Below are 22121 nucleotides of genomic sequence, written 5' to 3'. Positions count from 1 at the left end.
AGAGAAATGGAATATTTTTACAAAAAATTATAAAAAGAAAAAAAGGAGTGGAAAAGTATGTCCACATATGTGGGATGTGTATGCACATCCCGGTGAATACACCCTTTGCTAACATTAACTGAATTAAATCAATAGCAATGAATCAACATATGAGAAAAAAATGAAGGGGGGCTGACACTCCACCAGCCGACGCAATTCAAAGTGGCTGAGGTGGCTGTATAAGCGGCACAAGACCTTCAGATGTTGTCGGAGGCCCTCTCCTCAGAAAAGCAGTTGCGGGGCACTGCTGGAGGTAGTGCTCGAGGGTGGCTCCTGGGTGGCAACAATGGTGTCATCTTTCTTCTGGTGTTGGATTGTTCTTGATTTACCAGAAACAACTGTCCTCCAGCAGCAGACGGAAGAATAGAGTTTCCACCATGTCTAATGTCTTCTCTGGAGAACTTTCCTCTAGAGCAGAGGTTCTCAAAGTGGGGGTCCCGACCCTCAGAGGGGTCGCGAAATAATTTTGAGGGGTCGCGATCGAGATCGTGCAACCCCTCCTCCTCCTCTTCCTCCCACTACCCATCCTAACGCGTCTATAACTCGCCGCAGCAAGAAATGGCCGTTAAGGCGGAGCCACCACCCAATGTTGCCACATCTCCTTCTTACTGTTCTTTCACTTGTATGCGACCCCAAGAATTCCTCCACTGAACGGTGTGGTGCAGGAAACGGCAACCTCGCGCTCCCTCGATCATATGCCAAGTTTACGACTGGGAGAAACGAAAACTTCGGAAATACACCAATTTTGTATAGAAACACAAGGAGAGAAAGAAAGACAGAGGTACGGTGATAATGGCAACACTGGGGATTTCATAAACCACGCCTTAAAGGCCATTTTTCGATGCTTTAAGCATAGTATTTGTCAGTAGTGGTCGATGTGCCCGATGTTCGATAATACATCATAAAACCACGTTATGTATGCATGCTTTCTTTGCTGTATTAAGTACGCCTCACTAATAATCTTGTAATATTGATAATAGTTACCGCTTTGTAATGTGCGTCCTCACTTCAGACAGTTTTATTTTAGAATTATTCGTGTAGTTACAAGTGGCATATGTACTCAGTAAAGGCGTGTATTTTGTGAGAAGGCCGTTAGTATCGTTTCGAAAGGTTCGTGTAACTCTACTCTCGTGATATCGTTACTCTTTAGCCTGCGCCATGGAACGGTGGATAATTCGTAGATCTACAAGCAAGGACACATCAACAGATATCAGTGAAGCATCTGATGATGTTAATTCCGAGCAACCAAGCACATCAAGTGGGAATAAAGGCCATGACGGTCATAACGCAAAAACATACCAGTGTGATCGACCATCCAAACGCCGAAACTATCAGGAAGAATTCATACAGTATGGATTTACTTGCTGTACAGTTAATGATATTCATTTTCTCAGTGTGTTCTGTGTTTTGAGGTTCTTGCACACGAAAGCCTGAAACCAGCAAAAATGAAAAGACACTTGCAAACCAAACATCCAGATCATGCTCAAAAGACAAAAGACTTTTTCCAACGAAAGGAAAAAGATCTACAAGGACAAAAGCAGGTGATAACACAGAGAACTACAACTCCTGCCAAAGCTCAAACGGCATCATATGCGGTTGCATACCTAATTGCACAGAGGAAAGAGGCACACACAATTGGTGAAGACCTCATAAAGCCTGCTGCAGTGGCAATGTGTCGAGCTATGCACGGAGAAAAAGTGGCCGGTGACCTTGATACCATCCCTCTGTCAAACGACACCGTAAGGCGGCGTATTCATGACATTGCAGATGATATTCGGTGTCAACTGATTGAAAGAGTGAAGAATGTGAGGTATGCTTTGCAGATTGATGAGTCGACTGACATCTCAAATTCTGCTCAGTTACTCGTATTCATAAGATACAGTTTTGATGGAAGACTTCATGAAGACATGCTGTTTTGCTCTACTCTGGAAGGAACATGCACAGGGGATGCTATTTTCACAGAGTTAGACAGCAAGCTACGTGAGATGGGATTGCTGTGGGACCAGTGTGTCGGTGTATGCATAGGCGGGGCTGGGGCAATGCTAGGTGAAAGAAAAGGATTAAGAGGAAAAATCATGCAGGTGGCTTCTAATGTGAATTTCGCTCATTGTATCATTCATCGGGAAGCTCTTGCCAGTGAGGCTCTTGTTCCAGAGCTAAACAGTGTTCTTGAAACTGCAATTAAAATAGTCAATTTCATAAAGTCACAGCCATTGAACGCCAGATTGTTTGCCATACTTTGTAAGGACATGGGTTCGGACTATGAGGCTTTATTGCTCCACACAGAGGCCAGGTGGTTCTCCCGAGGCAAAGTTCTCACACACCTGTATCAGGTGAGGTATGAAGTTCGCCTCTTTCTTCTTGAATGTGGGTCCACACTCAGTGTTCATTTGTGTGACTCCATATGGCTAGCAAAACTTGCATATCTTGCAAGCATATATGAAAAATTGAATGAGCTGAACTTGTCAATACAAGGCCCAAACACAAACATTTTGACAAAGTCCGACAAAGTAAATGCATTCAGAAGGAAGCTAGAACGATGGGCTGTGAGATATGAAGAGGGAAATGTTGAAATGTTTCCCTTGCTGGAAGAATTCGTTGAAGAGAATGAATTACACGCATGTTTGGATAACATGAGGGGAGCCATCGCCATTCACCTTCGAAGCCTCTTTAACCACTTCAAAAAGTACTTCAAGGAAGAGACAACTCCACAACAACATGACTGGATTCAACAGCCGTTCACTGCTACCGGGAGTCACTTACCATCAGATCTGGAGAATGCCCTGCTTGAACTTTCGAGTGATGGAACCTTACGGATGAAGTTTGAGTCGACAACACTGGACAAGTTTTGGATATCAGTGGCAGAAGAATATCCAGGATTATCCAAGACCGCAATGAATGTACTGACGCCTTTCGGATCGACCTACCTTTGTGAAGTTACATTTTCCGCACTAACATACATAAAAAACATGTATCGATCACGACTCTGTGTCAAAGGATTACAAAGGATTACAAAGGCGGAGCATGCCGACAGGAGACCTTTTGGTCCGTATCTAGATCGGATGCGAAAAAATCATAATAAATTAATAAATAAATATAATAATGTAAATAACAAATAAAATACATAAATGAATGCATAGGTATAGTTAGATAATAAACAAACAGGTAAATAGTAAATAATAATAAATTGACATAACTAATAATAAATGAAAATTTTAGTCCATGGTCTATATCATATAAACTATGAATAGAAGTGGTCCAAGAACGAAACCCTGAGGAACTCCACTTGTAACATTTTTCCATCTAGAAGTTTTTCCATTTAAAACAACTCTCTGTTTTCGACCATTCAACCAATTACTAGTCCAACCTAATAGGCTACCACTTATTCCGTGTAAAGCTAATTTAGTAAGTAGTCTTTCGTGTGGGACGGTATCAAAAGCTTTTGCAAAGTCTAGATAACAAAACAAAAACAAATAATATGAAATATATTATAATCATTACAGCATCTTGCTTAGGTGTTTATCTAAATGATTCTTAAAGCTTAGAACTGAACTACATTGCACTACCTGTGCAGAAAGTTTATTCCATTCATTAACTACACGGTTGGCGAAGTTGTTTCTACCTACTTCCAAATTGAATCTATTTCCGGACAGTTTGAGACCATTGTTTCTTGTCTGATTCTCATTCAATGTGAAAATTTGGTCACTTTTGATGTTGTCAATTCCCTTTAGAATCTTAAAGACCTGTATCAAGTCACCTCTGAGTTTACGCTTTTTTTTAGGGAAAACAGATTCATATGTTTTAGTCGATTTTCGTATAATTTATTTTTGATATTTGGAATCAGTTTTGTGGCTCGCCGTTGTACTTTTTCCAGTCTGTCAATGTCTTTAATGAGATTCGGTGACCATACGGAAACAGCATATTCCAAATGTGGACGAACTAACGATTTATATAGCTTGTTAATGAGTGATGGACTTTTGAAATCAAAAGATCGAGCAATCAGTCCCAGAATCTTATTTACTTTCTCAGAGGCTGAAATACACTGCTTGGATGATTTGAGATCGTTACTGATAATTACGCCGAGATCTTTTTCACTATCCACTTTTGTTAACGAATTTCCAAATAACTTGTAATCGTACTTACTGTTATTTTTACCTATGTGCATTACCTTGCATTTACTTGTGTTAAATTTCATTAGCCACTTTTCAGACCATTGCTGTAATTGATCTAAATCTTCTTGAATATCTAATTGATTTAAGTGATCATTTGTCATTCCGCACAGTTTTGTATCATCAGCAAATTTGGAAACAGTAGATTTTAGTCCATGGTCTATATCATTTATATATACTATGAATAGAAGTGACCCAAGAACGGAACCCTGAGGAACTCCACTTGTAAAAATTTTCCATCTAGAAGTTTTTCCATTTAAAACAACTCTCTGTTTTCGACCATTCAACCAATTACTAGTCCAACCTTATAGGCTACCACTTATTCCGTGTAAAGCTAATTTAGTAAGTAGTCTTTCGTGTGGGACGGTATCAAAAGCTTTTGCAAAGTCTAGATATATTAAATCTATATTGTTTCTTTTCTCATAATTCGAGATAACTGTGTTGTAGAATTCGAGTAAGTTAGTCACGCAAGAACGTTTCCGCCTGAAACCATGCTGGCTATCATTTATCAAACGGTTACTTTCTAAATGATGTTCGATAGCATCTCTGATGATAGTTTCCATTATTTTTCCTACGATAGAAGTCAAACTTATAGGCCTATAGTTATTTGGTTTCTTTTTTGTCACCTTTTTTGAATATGGGAGTAACGTTAGCTAGCTTCCATTCTCTTGGGACATCTCCGGATATGATGGATTTCTTGAAAATAATTTCTAATGGAACAACAATCTCATTTTTCAATCCCCCCCCCCCCCGAGGCCCAGTACTTTGATGTAGTGGGGGGGGGGGGCTTCCGTGTAGCAAGGACGGGCTGAGCTGGAGAGGTCAGCCCTAAGCTACCAGACGAAAACTGAGCCTTTTTTTTTTTTTTTTTTTTTTTGTGGGGTGGTAGTGAATTCCCCTATCCCTACCCTTCATATTTGTTACCCTACTCTCCTTTTTGACCATCTTTCTCTAATACTTGTTAAGGAAGGTTCTGGTATCTTGGTGCCTCCTAAGCTACATGTCTGAACCCAGTCAAGTGGGGATATATACCACGAGGTCACTACTCCCTGCGAGGGCCGAAAGCCCACCGAATGGGGAATGCATGTTTGTGAGGTAGGTACTAGGCTGCCGACTTCCTTTCTCCCTATCCAGTACACCTGCAGAGTGACTACACCGGAACCATCTTAAATGGGACAAAACAAAAGAGGACAAACCCCGGGTTGACAAAGTCTCTAACTCACCTCCGAGGCCCTGCATGTGTAAATAGTCGTTTCTGTAACTTCCCGACTCTGCAGAGACTTTTTTTTTTATTATTGCTTGAGGCATCAGGCAACTGCAGTATCTTCTTCTGTGCATTTATCTTTCTTTCCTAATATATGGTGTGGCCTCATAAATATACACGATCATGGTGGCTGTTCAAACTGAATATTCTAAACCTCCACCACTACCTGATCCTCCTCCTAAACCCCCCGATCCCTCTCCTAATATTGTAAATCCTAATGTTGACGCTATTGACTCAGCAAAAGTAAAACCCCCAGTTGATGACTCCGGCTTGAAAAAGGACTTTGGTAAAAATACTAAGACTTCATTGACAGATGACTCTGTAGCCCAGAAACTTACAATTAGAATGGATTCTGAAGTGATGAAAACATCTTTAGATACTCAGAAACCAATAAATAGCTCAAATACTGCCCCTAATAGTCATAGAATCTTACATCTAAAATATGTCTCTCTTGATAAGAGTTATACAGACTTGTATGAAAAGTTCCGTAAATTTGGACAAATTAAAGAGATCAGGGTTAAACTAACTGACAACTTTAAAGCTTGGCTAGTCTGGATCTCATTTCTTTCTAATCAGGATGCAGCTGCTGCCTGCTTGGATTATAATAATTGCAATGAAAATGAATCTTCGGCCCAACTTGTTGCTAGAGTGCCACCTAACCTGGATATCTTTTATCCAGAAAACCCAGTAGAGGAAAGGAAGGAAAGTGTGCAGAGGCCTCCCAATCTAGCTAAGTGGCTTATTATTACTCTTGCAAAGGAACGTGCTAACTTGTTCGAGTTTAGAAGATTCTTGAAGAGTCACCTTGGCTCTGGTAATTTGACTAACTCGCAGGTATCACGATTTGGAAGAAATTCCTTCTTAATTCATGTAAAATCTTATGAACAAGCTGCCATGGTGCTTAACTTGAAACAGAAATCCGACATTAAGGAAGTTAAACCCCACTATACCTTTAGTTATGCCAAAGGGGTAATTTTTAATAGAGATCTGTATGACTTTGAGGAAGAAGAAATTTTAGAAATGTGCCCAACTAATGTTTGGAAGGTTGCTAAAATCCCTCGTTCTTCTATGATTATCTTAATTTTTTCTGGTGAAGATCTACCTCATTATGTAGAGACAGAAAAAGAGATTGTTTATGTGAAACAGTTTAAGCCCCGTCCCCGTCAGTGCTTTAACTGCTATGGTTTTGGCCATCCTTCCCGCAGATGTGCAAGGGACAAACTATGTTTGATATGTGCTCAGCCTGAACATGGGGATTGTTCCCGCCCAACAGTTTGTATAAATTGTAAAGAAGAGCATGATGCCAGAGATAAGAACTGTGTAATTTATAAGAAGGAACAGGAAATACTACTAAAAGCTCATGCAGAACGTGTAGGACATGCTAAAAGACTATTAAGTAATTCCAAAAGATACAGTGATGTTGTTAAAACAAATAGTAAAGTGGATCAGCCAACTGTAGAACCCAATAGAAATAAAAATGCCAATATGAATTCTTCTGTTAACACTGAACCCAAGCCTCAGTGTAAAATTGTTACTATGAAATCTAACCGTCTTTCTTCTTCTCAACTAGGAATTTCTAATACTTCTGAACCCTCCTCTGCGGAGGTTTCCTCACCCCTTGTTGAAGGGGTGTCCCCTGCCCCATCTGGAGGGGCACCTAAGGTTTCTATTGTAGAAACCTCACAGGCTTCTTCTAATGAAGCCTCCTCTCAGGCAATCTCTCTTCCAGACCTGGGGGACTCCCCAGTAGAGGGATTGCTGACTAATGTGCCTCACTCGGTAGAGGTGTACAGAAGCAATGAGGATCAACCAAATGCTAAACCCAAGCCTCAACGTGAAAGAGTCACTACTAGACCTAATCGTTCTGCTCCACAACTTGGAAATTGTAGTACTCCTCAACCCACCTCTGCGGAGGTTCTCCCATCCCCAGTTGAGGGAATGTCTCCTGCCCCATCTAGAGGGGCACCTAAATTTCCCATTGCTGAAACCCCACAGGGTTCCTCTAATAAAGCCTCCTCTCAATCAGTCAACCTTCCAAACTTGGGGGGCTCCCCAATAAAGGGATCACGGACTGATGTGCCTCACTCAGTTGAGGCGCACAGAAGCAAAGCTATGGAGTCTGAAGCTGTGCGCAGTAAAAGACTCCACAGTCCACCCTCATCTCCATCTTCTTCCCCAAATCGTGATAAGCAATCTAAGAAAGGAACTAATAACCCAGACTCTACATCGTCGGTCGGACCATTGTCAGAGAGGAGGATGCCACCCGCGAAAGCAAAGAAATTAGAAAAGAACCCATCTTGTAGACCCTCTCTCTCCCAGACTTCTCTTGCCAGACCAGTAGACCCAAAAAAGAAAAAGAAAACAGTATAATGTCCATAATTCAATGGAATATTCAAGGTTTTAATTCTCATCGAGAGCAGGTTTGGATTCTCTTTAAAGAACATGATGTGTCTGCTATTTGTCTCCAAGAAACTATGCTTGGTGATTTATCCCCTAATGTTGGACTTAATTATAAATTTTACAGATCTCCTCCTATGATTGGGGGCCGTGCCCATGGAGGTACTGGTATCATTGTTAAGAAATCTGTAAAACACAGAAGTGTCCAGCTACATTCGGTGTTACAGGCTTGTGCAGTACAAATCTTTACCACTAAATGGATCACTTTATGTTCTTTATATTTGGAACCTGAACTGGAAGATCGACTCCTAGACATATATAACCACCCCCGTCAGTTTGAGTTAAATGACCTACAATCTTTGGTTGACCAGCTCCCTGAGCCTTTTATTTTAATGGGTGACTTTAACGCCAAGCATCCTCTATGGGGTGAATCAAGGTGTGACCCCTGGGGCAATATAATTGAAGAATATATTTATAATAACGATGTCATTTTGATGAATGACTGTTCCAAAACTAGGTTTGATGTCTTTCACAACTCAAGTTCTGCTATAGACCTAACTATTTGTTCCTCATCCTTAAGATTAGACTACAGTTGGTCAATAGATGAAGATCTACATGGTAGCGACCAGTGGCCTATCCATATCAAATATTTAAAGAACACTCCCTCTTCTTGCTTACCTAAATGGAAGACAGGAGAGGCTAATTGGGAATTATTTAGGAGATCCACTGAGATTAATCATAAGACTAGTGATTTTTGTAGTAACTCTGATGCATATGATTATCTGGTAGACATCATACTTTCTGGTGCTTTCTCTTCCATTCCTAGGACAGCTGGTAAACCTCAACGCCCAGTAGTCCCCTGGTGGAACGATGAATGTGCTTTAAGCAGAAAGATTACAAGAACTTGCTATAAGAGATATCGGAGATATCCTTGTTTAGTCAATAAGATAACGTACAGAAGAGCTCGAGCAAAGCAGAAGAAAATCTTCAAGAAAGCAAGGAGGGAATCCTTCATTAAATACATTAGCGAATTGAAATATGACTCTTCCCCTACCTTAGTATGGAATAGGATTCGAAAACTACAAGGAAAGTTTACTCCATCTCCTTTACCCATTCTGAAGATAAATGACTCTTTTATATCAGATACAAGAGAAGTAGCAGAGTCTTTTGGAAGACATTATGCTGATATTTCAAGCCCACTACATTATTCAGATAATTTCAGAAGAATTAGAATCAAGACCACGATTATTCCTCCTACCAATACGAACTCGGAGGCATATAATCTTCTCTTCACCTTGGATGAAATGGATCATGCTTTATCTTTATCCTCCCCAACCTCTCCTGGAGAAGATGACATTCTTTATTCCATGGTTGCTCACTTATCCATATCGTCGAAGAAATTCCTTTTAAATGTGCTGAACAAATTTTGGTCTTCTGGATCTTCTCCTAAATCTTGGAAGACTTCAATCATCATAGGAATCTTAAAGGCAGGAAAAGACTCCATGACCCACAAAGTTACAGACCTATTGCTCTCACTAGCTGCATTTGTAAGATCTATGAACGGTTAATATGCGTTTAATTTGGTTTTTGGAATCTAAAAATCTCCTATCTAACCGACAGTTTGGATTTAGAAGAAATAAGTGCACTCTGGACCCCTTACTTTTTATCACTCGTGAGATTCAGAATGCCTTTGCAATTCAGAACTCGAGCATTGGTGTGTTTTTTGACTTGAAAAATGCCTACGATACTACCTGGCGGGGAGGCATTCTGAAGCAAGTTGCAGAGTGGGGTATCGGGGGTAATATGTTCAATTGTTTAAAGGATTTCTTGTCTGACCGTTATCTAAAAGTCAGAGTGGGCTCTTCTTTCTCTTCTGTATATCTTCAAGAGGAAGGGATTCCCCAAGGAAGTGTTCTGAGTCCTACACTCTTCAGCATATCCATTAATAGTTTGTTAGAACAAGTTCCCGCAGGAGTTCATGGATTGGCTTATGCTGATGACTTCGCTATTGTGTGTAGCAAATGGACAACATTAGAAACAGGCCAAAAGATTCAAGAGGTTATTAACTTAGCAACAGCATGGGCTAATAGCAGGGGCTTCAGATTCTCTGCTGAAAAACAAAAACCATAAGGTTTTCCAGACTAAGACGCAAGGAAGAGATACCAACACTATTCTTAGAGGGTGTTATATTACCATATGAAGATCAAGTAAAATACTTGGGTCTGGTTTTGGACAAAGGGTTGACATTCACTCATCACATAAACGAGGTTGTATACACTGTTAAACAGCGACTTAATATACTAAAGGTAGTGTCTCGTTTCAACTGGGGAGCAGATCGTATAACTTTAATAAGGCTTTACCAAACATTGTGCCTTAGGAAAATGGATTATGGATGTCAAATTTATGGATCGGCATGTAAAACTTCATTAAAGAAGCTTGATATAGTCCACAATATGGCTTTGCGGATCTGTTCGGGAGCCTATAGAACATCTCCAGTGGATAGCTTGTATGTGGACGCAGGAGTTCCTCCCCTCTATATTCGCAGGGAGGAATTAAGCCTTAGATATATATCTCGTGTCTTGACATCAAAACAGAATCCAAACTTCAAATATGTAAAGCAGCCGGTAGCCAGAGCTCCAAGGAAAAGTATTCTGCCGAAACCTTTAGAAGTGAGATGTGAAGTTAGGGCAGAGAAGGTAGGACTTGTTCCTAATACAATTGCTGAGATCACGCCTCCCAAATTCCTCCTTGGGACCGATGCCCCACTGTAAAATGTCCTCTTAAAAACAAGAAAAATGGAACTGCTGTAGGGTTAAAAAGTGAATTTTTAGAACATTTATCAGTACATGCTGATTCAATTTTTATTTATACAGATGGATCAAAATCCCAAGATGGTGTTGGTTGTGCTGTTGTATCTGATAGCACAGTTTTAAAGAGAAAGTTGCCTCATTTTAGCTCTGTTTTTACTGCTGAACTGCTGGCAGTCAGCAACGCCCTCAAATTTATTTTTAATTCTGTTCCATGTAATAAGAACGTCGTTATTTTCACAGACTCCATGAGCATTGTATCCTCTCTAAATACATTATTATCTCGTCACTTTTTAATTCAACAAATACAGGACTGGTTGATTCTCATTAACAACAGAAAGAAAATAAAAGTAAACTTTTGCTGGGTGCCGTCCCATGTGGGTATCACTGGAAATGAACAGGCCGATGCTGCAGCCAAAGCCGCCACTAGGCTCAACCATATATTAGACTAAAAGATCCCACATACAGACTTCAAACAAGTAATTCATCGTTATACAATGGAAAAGTGGCAAGAACAATGGACAAGGCTGGACGATAGTTACAAGTTAAAAGAGATTCACCCCTTGGTGAACCCTTGGAAGTGTCCTTCTTTGGACAGAAGTTCAAGTATTGTTCTAACAAGATTGAGAATTGGCCATTCCTATATTACCCATAAATTTTTGATGGCAAGTGGAGCAGAAAGGCTGGGCCCCCAATGTCCCACTTGCCAAGAAGTTTTTACAATAAAACACATTTTAATTCAGTACACTGCATTCTCTAATAAGCGCAGGGCAAATTTCCTAACAAATTTATCTTTTAAACAAATTTTAGGGGAGGAAGCTCATGTGAAGAATGTTGTAAAGTTTTTGAAAGACATCGATTTATTTTATGAAATTTAAGATTGTGTATATGAGTGCTTGTGAGTGTATGTTGTTGTGATGTGTTTTTGTGAATGTTTATTGTTTTTACTGTTTTACTTGAATTTTTATCTATATGAGATAAATATGCGCTGAATGGCCTACCGGCTCCGGCGCTTGGCCTTCGAGCCAAAAATTTCATAGATCATCACCATCATCATTTTTCATTTCCTTTAAGATTCTTGGATGCCAACCGTCAGGCCCTGGTGTTTTATTAACTTTCAGTTTCTCTATACACCTTTTATTTTTTTCTTTTGTTATATTTACCGTAGTAAATTTACCCTAGACTTTTCACAGGTTTCAGTTTGGAGTTCACTTTGAGGTGTTTCGTTTACGAATACTGAGCTAGAATAATTGTTTAAAATATTACACATTCCTTCATTTGAATATTCAAGTTGACCGTCAGTAGATAATAGTGGACCAATGTGATTCCTAACAACCTTTTTATCTCTAATGTAACTATAGAATTCTTTGGGATTCTCTTTGGATTTATCAGCGATGTTCATTTCGTATTGTCGTTTTCTTTTTTTATTGTTTTTTTTTAAATCTCTCTATATTGATACATAACTTTCAAGGTCATTAGATGCACCCGAGCACTTATATTTCTTATAAGCCTGTCTCTTTTTAGCAATACTTTTTTCAGTTTCTTTGCCGAGCCACTTTGGGCGAGCCTGATTTGGGGGACGTCTGTCCTTAAAAGGAATGTAAGTATGAATCATTTTAGTGAGCGTATTTTGAAAATTTCCCACATCTGATCTACAGGTCTTTCACTTAATTTTGCCTCCCAATCTGTAAGCTGAAGCTCCTGACGTAGTCCTATGAACTGAGCTTTACTGAAATCGGGTATTTTAGAAACACAAGTGTTGCGGTTTCCAGCATCGCCCCAAGGCTGGAGACGCTGTGCTCCAAGAAGCAAACCCATACTTCCCATCAATAATGGTAAGTTGTTCAGCCTTTAAAGACGGTGAGAGAGAGAGAGAGAGAAAAAGAAAGAGAGAGATCCATACAAGCTTACATACGTACATGCATATATACATACATACGTGCGCACGTACATAGGTTACATGCATACATACATACTGTACATACATACATACATGCATACAAAGACAGGCAAGCCGACGTATGTATGTATGTATGTACGTATGCATGTATATATGTATGTATGTATGTATGCATGTAGCCTATGTACGTGCGCACGTATGTATGTATATATGCATACATACATACATACATACATCTGCTTGCCTGTCTATGTATGCATGTATGTATGTATGTATGTACGCCCATCATAACATCTTGATGTCGCCCCAAGGGCCCAATGTCGCTGGGCGCCACTTAAATTACATATTAGATGAATGCCCTGACATTGCGTTGTTGAATGATGTAATCCGATGTACGTGCAAGGTGGGCGACTTGATCTGACCTTGGCGATGGCCACTCTCCTCCCTAGGGTAACCTGGGAGGTGCATCCTAGTGTCACTAGCGATCACTTCGGTGTCTCTGTGCACATACGGGATGCACCACCCATACCGGCTGTATTACCTGTTCCCTGGTGGAAGACTGCTCTGGCAGACTGGACGGCCTTTGAGAGGACGTGGAAACGTTAGAAGCTGACTTTTCTACAGCCCTTCAGGTGGCTGCTAACAGAGCCATCCCGAAGACTCGCCAGTCCCCCAGGGAACATAAGAACAGTTGGTACTATACCCCCGAGATGAGAGAGGCCAACCATCGGGTGAACATGCTTAGGCGTGTTTTCTGACGGCGCCGAACTCGACCAATTTGGCCAACTTGCGCGCTGCAGTTCGTGACGCTCACGTCACGGCTGCAGATGCCAGAAGAGCGAAATTTCTTTAATGGTGTGAGGGCTTTAACGCTCCCACCTCCCTAGCAGAGTTGTGGTCCAAGCTCCGTAGAGCTACTGGCAGGACTCAACAGCGACGCACTCATCATGCCCCTGATGCTGAGGCGCAGCGGCTGGTGCAGGAGTTTGTCTCTCGCTCCAGCAGCACCTCACTCCCGCAGTGTGTTCAAGACACACTGCAGGACCTCCAAGGAGTGAGGCGCCATAGTGTTGAGGACATGATGAGTCGGTCGGATGATACTGACACTAGCTTTACGCTTCAGGAGCTACGGGTCACACACAGGAGCAGCTCAGACATGGCACCTGGAGAGGACCTTGTCACCTACTCCATGCTGACCCATCTTGGGCCAGCGGGTGACGAGGCACTTCTAAGGGTGATAAACGCGTCTTGGAGAACTGGCAAGCTACCAACAGCCTAGAAGACGGCAATCATAACGCCAATTCCAAAGCCAAAAGAACCTGGTGCTTATCGCCCCATCAGCCTGACAAGCTGCATGGGGAAGACGGCGGAGAGGATGGTGCAAAACAGGCTGCTGCAAGGGCACTGGCACAGCAAACAGTATAGCAACAATCCTCAAAGCTGTCAAAAGAACTTTCATTGGAATGTGAATTAGAAGATGTAGAAGAATTATTAGATCAAGAACCTGGTGAACTAACAAATGAAGAACTCATTGAACTGGAAGAGGAACGAATGGCTGAAGAGAAGACAGGCAGAGGAAGAAGAAGAAGAGTTGTAAGTTAGGAAATTCACCACTAAGGGATTATTAGAAAGCTTCACTACAGTTGGAAAAAATGGACCCCAACTTTGAATGCTTTACAAGGATTGAAAGGATGATAAACGATGCGGTGCGTCCATATTGTCAAATTTATGATGAAAAAAAAAAAAAAAAATCAATCCAAACGAAACTATGTTCATGAAACGCACATCTCCACCTGTCACTGCTACCATTGCCCCTGCAGCCACCTTACCGACCATTACCCCACCCACTGCAACACTGACCATTACCCCTCCTCCCACCACATCAACAGCTGACCCAGATGATCCACAGGCCAGTGCCAGCTATCTGAGCAGTGACTAAGTTTTGTTTGTGTCTTTGTTTTAAATTGTCTTTTTGTATTTCCACAAATGTTTTCTATTTTTTTTCAACATCTTCTGTACATAATTGTATTTTTCAGTATTACTGTATTATTTTTATGTTTTCAATATTAAACCAATTGTAATAACTAATATTATATGTTTGATTTAAGCCTAACTTAAGAATATGAAATGGATTGATGTTGTAGAGACACATGTTCAGAGTACTAAATATGGCAATATATATATATATATATATATATATATATATATACTGTATATATATATATATATACATATACACATAATGTATGTACAAGAATAATGTGGGTAAATTATGACTTTAAGAGTCTACTATTCCTATGGGAATTTAACACATGCCCGACATACGACCAAATCGAGTAACGTCAGAACCCATTGCAGTCGTAAGTCGACGACTACCTGTATAATGTACTGTATGATGGCAGTATGAGGTTGTCCAGAAGGACAGATGTACTGGTAAACTACAGTCCATAGTAACACTTCACTTCCACCTAACCATTCAAAATCTTTCCTCATATATTTATTTTCTACCACCACTGCCATTCTGTTCCCAACCATCCTCCTCCTCCTATACTGTCTTTCCATGTTTTACTACCTTCAAACACTATAATTACTGCACCACCATTTCCCTTCTTTCACTTTTGCTTGATATTCTTCCTTTTTCCTATTCAGCACCTCTCTGCCTCCCTACCATCTCTTCTTCCTTCAGTTTTACATTCACTATCTATATCCTTTCCACCAGATGATCAGATATTCCACATATTCCACCACTCTCTTGAACAAATTCACATCTGTAACCCTTGTTTTGGGCACCATGCCATTACTGGCCACTCATTGTCATTCTACCCACCCTGGTCCATGCTATATTTGTGTGCATCTCTCTTATGAAACACAGTACAAAGATTACAAAGGATTACAAAGGCGGAGCATGCCGACAAGAGACCTTTTGGTCCATATCTAGGTCGGATGCAAAAAAAAAAAATCATAATAATAATAAAATAATAAATAAAAAATTATAATAATGTAAATACATACATACATATACCACGGCTTTTTCCCCCTTACAAGGGAGGTAGCCAAAAAGGGAAAGGCATAAAATCATTTCCACCCATTCCATCCCTGAATACACTCCACAACCCCTCCACCCTCCCTCTTATCTGAGCACCTCCTGGATGACGGGTCATCCCTGCACCTTGTCCACTGCCCTGGGTCAGAAGCAGTGTCGCAAGACACAGCACATCCACAGCAAGGCCGCTTCATTAAATCGGCGACCCCCCTCTCCGTCCCCCCATTGCATAAAAGGAGAGGACGGGGTGAAACCCCTTCGGGCTGCGTCAACTTTTGCTCACACATACTACCTCACCCTCCACCCCCCACCCCCCCTGCCCATTCCACCTCATGCAATCACAACATCATCCATATACAACCATAATACAGTAATGTAATAATGTAAATAACAAATAAAATATATTAATAAATGCATAGGTATAGTTAAATAACAAACAAACAGGTAAATAGTAAATAATAATAAATTGACATATAACTAATAATAAATGAAAATCAAACAGACAAATGATAACAAAACAAAAACAATATAAAATAAATTATAACACTGGCCTGCGTTTAATTTTTTTTTTTCAAAGGTCGAAGGTTTTTCAAGTGATTTATAGGTTTTTTGGTGCGCTAAATCCAAAAATGCCATCCGTTTCCTTGGATCAGGTCTAGTTTTTGAGATATGAGAAGTGCGACTTTTGGGCCTTGTATAGTACTAAGTATAAGGAAAACGAGGCTGCAGGTATAGCCTATTCTTATTTTTTTTTTTTTGCATAAAAATTATACTGTAGCACCCCGAAACTGATACTGAAACCTAATGATGTTTTTGTTTACTTTCAGGAAACTGAAACCGAAACTGAAACTGAAACTGCATTGACAACACTGAAACTGAAAATGGTTTAGAAAAGTGTAATCTCCAATCAATGTGACTGTGCTTCTTGTGTTTCTATTTTGGACACGTATCTTAGATTGACAGAAAATGGAACGCAAATGCACAAATCATCCTGATAGGTTCTGCTACATATGTGGTAATGTGATTCTTCCTCGTCGACTAGCAAATATAACTGATTTTGTGAAGAAGGCATATCATGCTTACTTTGGAGTTAAGCTTGGGGACCAGGACAAGCCATTTGCACCCCATGTTAGCTGCAAAACATGTGTCGAGAACTTGCGTGATTGGAGAAATAAAAAAAGGAAGAGTATGCCATTTGCTGTTCCAATGGTTTGGAGAGAGGGTAAAGATCATGTGTCAAACTGCTATTTCTGCATGACTAATCTTAAAGGAGTCAACCGCAAGAACAAGCATTGTATTCAGTATCCTAATGTTCCGTCTGCCATACGACCAGTCCCTCATAGTCCAGGCCTGCCCGTTCCCGAGCCAGATGTTGCAATGGAATCTAGCTCTGAATCGGAATCTGATAACGCACTAGACAGGGCAGAGGGTGGAGAATACATGCCAGAAGAGAATGACCGGCCAGTGCCTCTAACACAAGCAGATCTCAATGACCTGACACGGGATCTAAACCTATCAAAGGAATCAGCACAGCTTCTGGGTTCTCGTCTTCGTGAGAAAAATTTGCTAGCACCTGAGACAACATTCTTTTGGTACCGAGAGCATGAAAGAGAATTTAGACAGTTCTTCACAACCCAGAAGGACTCGTCATTAGTTTACTGCAACAACATTGCTGGTTTGATTCAATCAATGGGGCTGGACTATGTTGCTACTGAATGGAGACTGTTCATCGACTCTTCCAGCAGAAGTCTCAAGGCAGCTCCTTCACAATGGAAATAAATACTCTTCAATTCCAATCGGTCATTCGGTGCAAATGAAAGAAACTCATGACAACATGGATCAGCTACTGTCTGTTCTGAACTACAATGACCATGGTTGGTTGATCTGTGGAGATCTTAAGGTAGTTGGATTGGTTTTGGGACTACAGGGTGGGTACACAAAGTATCCATGCTTTTTGTGTTTGTGGGATAGTCGGGCTGATGATCAACATTTTGTCAGACAAGAATGGCCACCACGACAACGTTTGGAACCTGGTTCACACAATGTTCAGGCTCATTCTCTTGTTGAACCAAACAAGGTCTTACTCCCACCTTTACTGGGACTGATGAAGAACTTTCTGAAGGCAATGGACAAGGATGGCATGGGATTTACTTTTCTTCAGCAGAAGTTTCCTCGGATCAGTCTGGAAAAGCTTAAGGCTGGCATCTTTGATGGGCCTCAGATAAGGGAACTTATGAAGGACTCAATGTTTGATGATGCACTGAATGCAGCTGAGCTGTCCGTTTGGTGGTCGCTTAAGTCAGTGATAAGAAACTTTCTAGGAAATAACCGAAGTGCAGAATACGAGAAAGAAGTCGATGAGCTCTTGAACAGCTATAAAAAATTAGGGGCTCGCATGTCAGTCAAAATGCACTTTCTACGGTCCCACTTAGACTATTTCCCTCAGAACTGTGGTGACTTCAGTGAGGAACAGGGAGAACGTTTCCACCAGGATATTCGTGTCATGGAAGAACGCTACCAAGGCCGGTGGGATGTGAACTTTCTTGCGGACTACTGTTGGTGTTTGAAACGAGACGTGGTGGCCCTTCATCCATGATTAGATTTTCTGTAATATATCCTCTTTATCTTCTGAACTATGCAAGAAAACATTATTTCTTTTGTCAAGAATTGTTTTCCAAAATTAAAGGGAATAAATAGTACTAAATGGCGTTTTTAATTATATTTACCGCCTTGTATCTCGAAAACGTGATCTGATTGAACAAAATGAGTGTGATTTTTAGATTCTGCATAGCAAATTACCCTAGAATCAGTTATCAGATGCTTTACCTTTGAAACTTCGCAGGCCAGTGTAATCATTACAGCATCTTGCTTAGGTGTTTATCTAAATGATTCTTAAAGCTTCAAACTGAACTACATTGCACTGCCTCTGTAGGAAGTTTATTCCATTCGTTAACTACACGGTTGGGGAAGTTGTTTCTATCCACTTCCAAATTGAATCTATTTCCGGACAGTTTGAGGCCATTTTTTTTTTTTTCTTCTTCACTCTTTTTTTTTTTTTATCCATATATTTTGTATTGTTCCCTATTTGCTAATATATTTGTTCTGGATAGTAATTCCTCTGTAATCATTACAGCATCTTACTTAGGTGTTTATCTAAATGATTCTTAAAGCTTAGAACTGAACTACATTGCACTACCTGTGCAGGAAGTTTATTCCATTCATTAACTACACAGTTGGCAAAGTTGTTTCTACCTACTTCCAAATTGAATCTATTTCCGGACAGTTTGAGACCATTGTTTCTTGTCTGATTCTCATTCAATGTGAAAATTTTATCACTTTTGATGTTATCAATTCCCTTTAGAATCTTAAAGACCTGTATCAAGTCACCTCTGAGTCTACGCTTTTTTAGGGAAAACAGATTCAGTATACTATTATTATTTCAGTAAACGACTCCAATGTTTTCTCTCGGCTTTCATTCCTTCCTCATACTACAGTGGCCCGCACTAACAATACCCAGACAACAATACAATAATCTCTCCTCTAAGCAATTTCCTGGAGGCTGCTGGATTGATTCCATATTTTCCTATAACTTCATCCTCTGGCTCATCTACTCTAGTATTCGGATCCTCCAATACAACTTTTAGATACTGTTTTCTTCTTAATATAGCAGTATCCTTAAACTGCCGAGAAAGAGGTTGCAAATTTTACATACATAGTTGTAAAATAAGTTAAAAAGATTAATTAATTCCATTTGAATATACCAGTTAATCCCAGTTCTGGACTGATGCAGCCTAAAGGGATTTCTCTTTGGCTTCTCTATTTTCTGCATGAGGGGATGGAGGTGGGTGTCACTGATTAAGGGAGCGTCGCCAGTGATCATTCGAATGATTATGGTAAATGAGCGAATTTTAGGTAAACATTTCAAAAGAATCTCTATGATGGTGGCAACACTCATGCAAAGTTATACAACTGTATTTCATTTCTATTTTTTTATACAACATAAAATAGATAAAATATTGGCAACCTCTGGCAACCCATTGCATAAAAAACATTCTGTATATTGAAATAGCATTAACATTGCTATAGCTATTTCGTTTTTTCCTACAGAATTGTGTTTATGGAGATATTTGGCAACTATTCCCACCAGCATATCCCACAAAGACAGTGGACAGGACATCAGTACTCTTGAAAAGGTCAAAGGTGACGTCGCTCCTGGCACTCTCACCATACACAACAATTTTGATTCCTTGCCCTGTATTGTTGCTGTGATCATGGAAAAATTAACAAGAAACAAGAGAGTGAAACGGCAGAATATAGAGAGGGCCCGTGAGTGCCTGAAATAGAAACAAGAAAAAGAAAGAGGAGAAAAGCAGCAAAGCTGCACCCAGCACTCTGCAAGCATTTACTAGCCACGCCCACCTTACACCTCCTCCACCCACGCCACACCACTCACCCTCACACCTCATCATCAAAGAAGAGGAAATTGGAGATTTGCTATACATTGCAACCATCAAACAAATGGTTGCAAAAAATGGTTGTTCTTTATGATTTTTTTTTTTTCATTTTTTTTTCATTTGAAAGAAAACATCATGCTCTTTATTTTCTACAGTAAAAAAATAAGACATTTGACTTTTTTTTTTATGAAACCTGAATTTTGCAGCATTTTTTAATTATTCAGAGAAACAAATTAATAAAAAATCAGAGGTATTAGCTTGAAAAAAATGTATTCAATAAGATTTGTTCCCCAGACTCTAAGATTTCATTTCATACCAAGCTGAATGATGTGGAAGGATTTTCCATAAGTAATTAGAGCTTCACTAGAGCTCATTATATTTTCATTATTCACTATGCCTTATATATACATAGGAGGAACACAATACCCTGAGGAATTACACACTAATGTAAGGGGTATTTATACCTACTAGCAGGACACGTGGAAATTCCACGGGATTTACGAAGGAGTCTTCAAAATCTCCCGAAAGAGTCTTCAGTCTCCAAAAGGAGTCGTCAAAGTCTCCCGACGTCAAATTCTCCCGTCGTCTCTCTCTCTCTCTCTTTCTCGTTAGGTCAATCATAAAGGCAATAAAAAATTTTGAATTGTTTATGTCATGTCACATAGGACCCGTGGAAATTCCACATTTATTCAACTTTGAAGTATTACGAAGGAGTCTTCAAAATCTCCCGAAGGAGTTGTCAAAGTCTCCCGACGTCGTCAAATTCTCCCGTTCTCTCTCTCTCTTTCTCGTTAGGTCAATCATAAAGGCAATACAAATTTTTTAATCGTTTATGTCATGTCACAACAAACATTTATAGACGTTTGATTATCTTCATGTAACCTATGATTAAACTTGTATAGACGTTTGAATACTGTTTATTTATTTATTTATCTACTTATTTTCGTGAGGTTCTGTCAGGAGCTCAGAAAGCAACGCAACATGACGTCACATGTTAAGCTTTGAATGAATGCCTTTTTAATATTTCATTTATCGAAAGAATGTGATAAATAGGTGAATAAAATCATCTGTCTTTAGCAAGAATAAACTACTTCAATTCCTTTGCACCGTGACGTCGTGTCGGACGCGCTGAAGCGACGTGACGTCACCGCTCTCGGACAATAAGTCGTTTCTGTTGCTGTGATGTCACCACTGTCGCTTAGCTGGCAGCCAATCAGTCGTCTCCTTTTTTGCTGTGACATCACCGTTCTCGGCCAATAAGTCGTCTCCATTGCCATGACGTCACCACTCTAGCTTCGCTCGCAGCCAATCAGTCGTCAGCAATTTTGGAAGGCTTTGTTGCCATGACGTCACCGCGTGACACACACGATGGATAGTTACAAGCGTATTAATACAGACGCTCCTCAACTTACATTTTAGTTACGTTACGAACGGCCGAACGTAAGTTGAAAATGAACATAAGTTGTTACTGTACTATACCCCCGTAAATTCTATTACCGTATCTTACAAAACACCCCTAAATCATTAATTATACACATAACATTGTAAAATAATAACATTAATTTCAAATAAATTAAATTCAAGCAACATAAATTGAGATGGTGGAGGAGGGGAGGAGGAGGAGGAGGATGAGGCAAGGCACTTTCAGTCTGTCGTTTGTGCAATGTAAACAATGGACGCAGCGTCATGCATAGTATCGTTTGAACTACGGAGAGCGCGCTAAACTAAATAATTCACTCAAAAAAAAAAAAAAAAATTCTTAGTCAGTTCAAACGTAAAATCGAAAAAACGTAAAGCGAATGAACGTACGTAGAGGAGCGTCTGTATATAGATATTCATTAAACATATATTTGAAAAAATATATATATTTCACCTACTCTACAAAGCAATGCAACACTCCCTTAACCTCTTCCCCGGCAGAAACGGGTATACTTGTTTTCACTTAATATTCCATTTTCAGTCATCGACAAGAATACTTGGCTAAAACTTAACCTTCAAAAACCAGCTACAGATGTATTTACTCATCGATTCTAAGCCTTTCTAAGCCA

At 40.0% G+C, this 22121-nt stretch overlaps 1 protein-coding gene across 1 annotated transcript; it reads left to right on the top strand.

Moving 5' to 3' along the window:
* The first annotated feature begins 1484 nt into the window (after positions 1-1484).
* On the top strand, positions 1485-22107 carry LOC143033130 (zinc finger BED domain-containing protein 5-like). The gene is made up of 4 exons (XM_076198336.1): positions 1485-2939; positions 12449-12511; positions 14017-14146; positions 22034-22107. Exons 1-4 carry the CDS (start codon positions 1485-1487, stop codon positions 22105-22107), a joined length of 1722 nt encoding a protein of 573 aa, XP_076054451.1.
* Positions 22108-22121: the final 14 nt, after the last annotated feature.

The sequence above is a fragment of the Oratosquilla oratoria genome, chromosome 15 (assembly GCF_046742065.1).
Source record: "Oratosquilla oratoria isolate Oo_2021 chromosome 15, ASM4674206v1, whole genome shotgun sequence".
Lineage (NCBI taxonomy): Eukaryota > Metazoa > Arthropoda > Malacostraca > Stomatopoda > Squillidae > Oratosquilla > Oratosquilla oratoria.
This window is presented reverse-complemented; position numbering and strand designations above follow the sequence as displayed.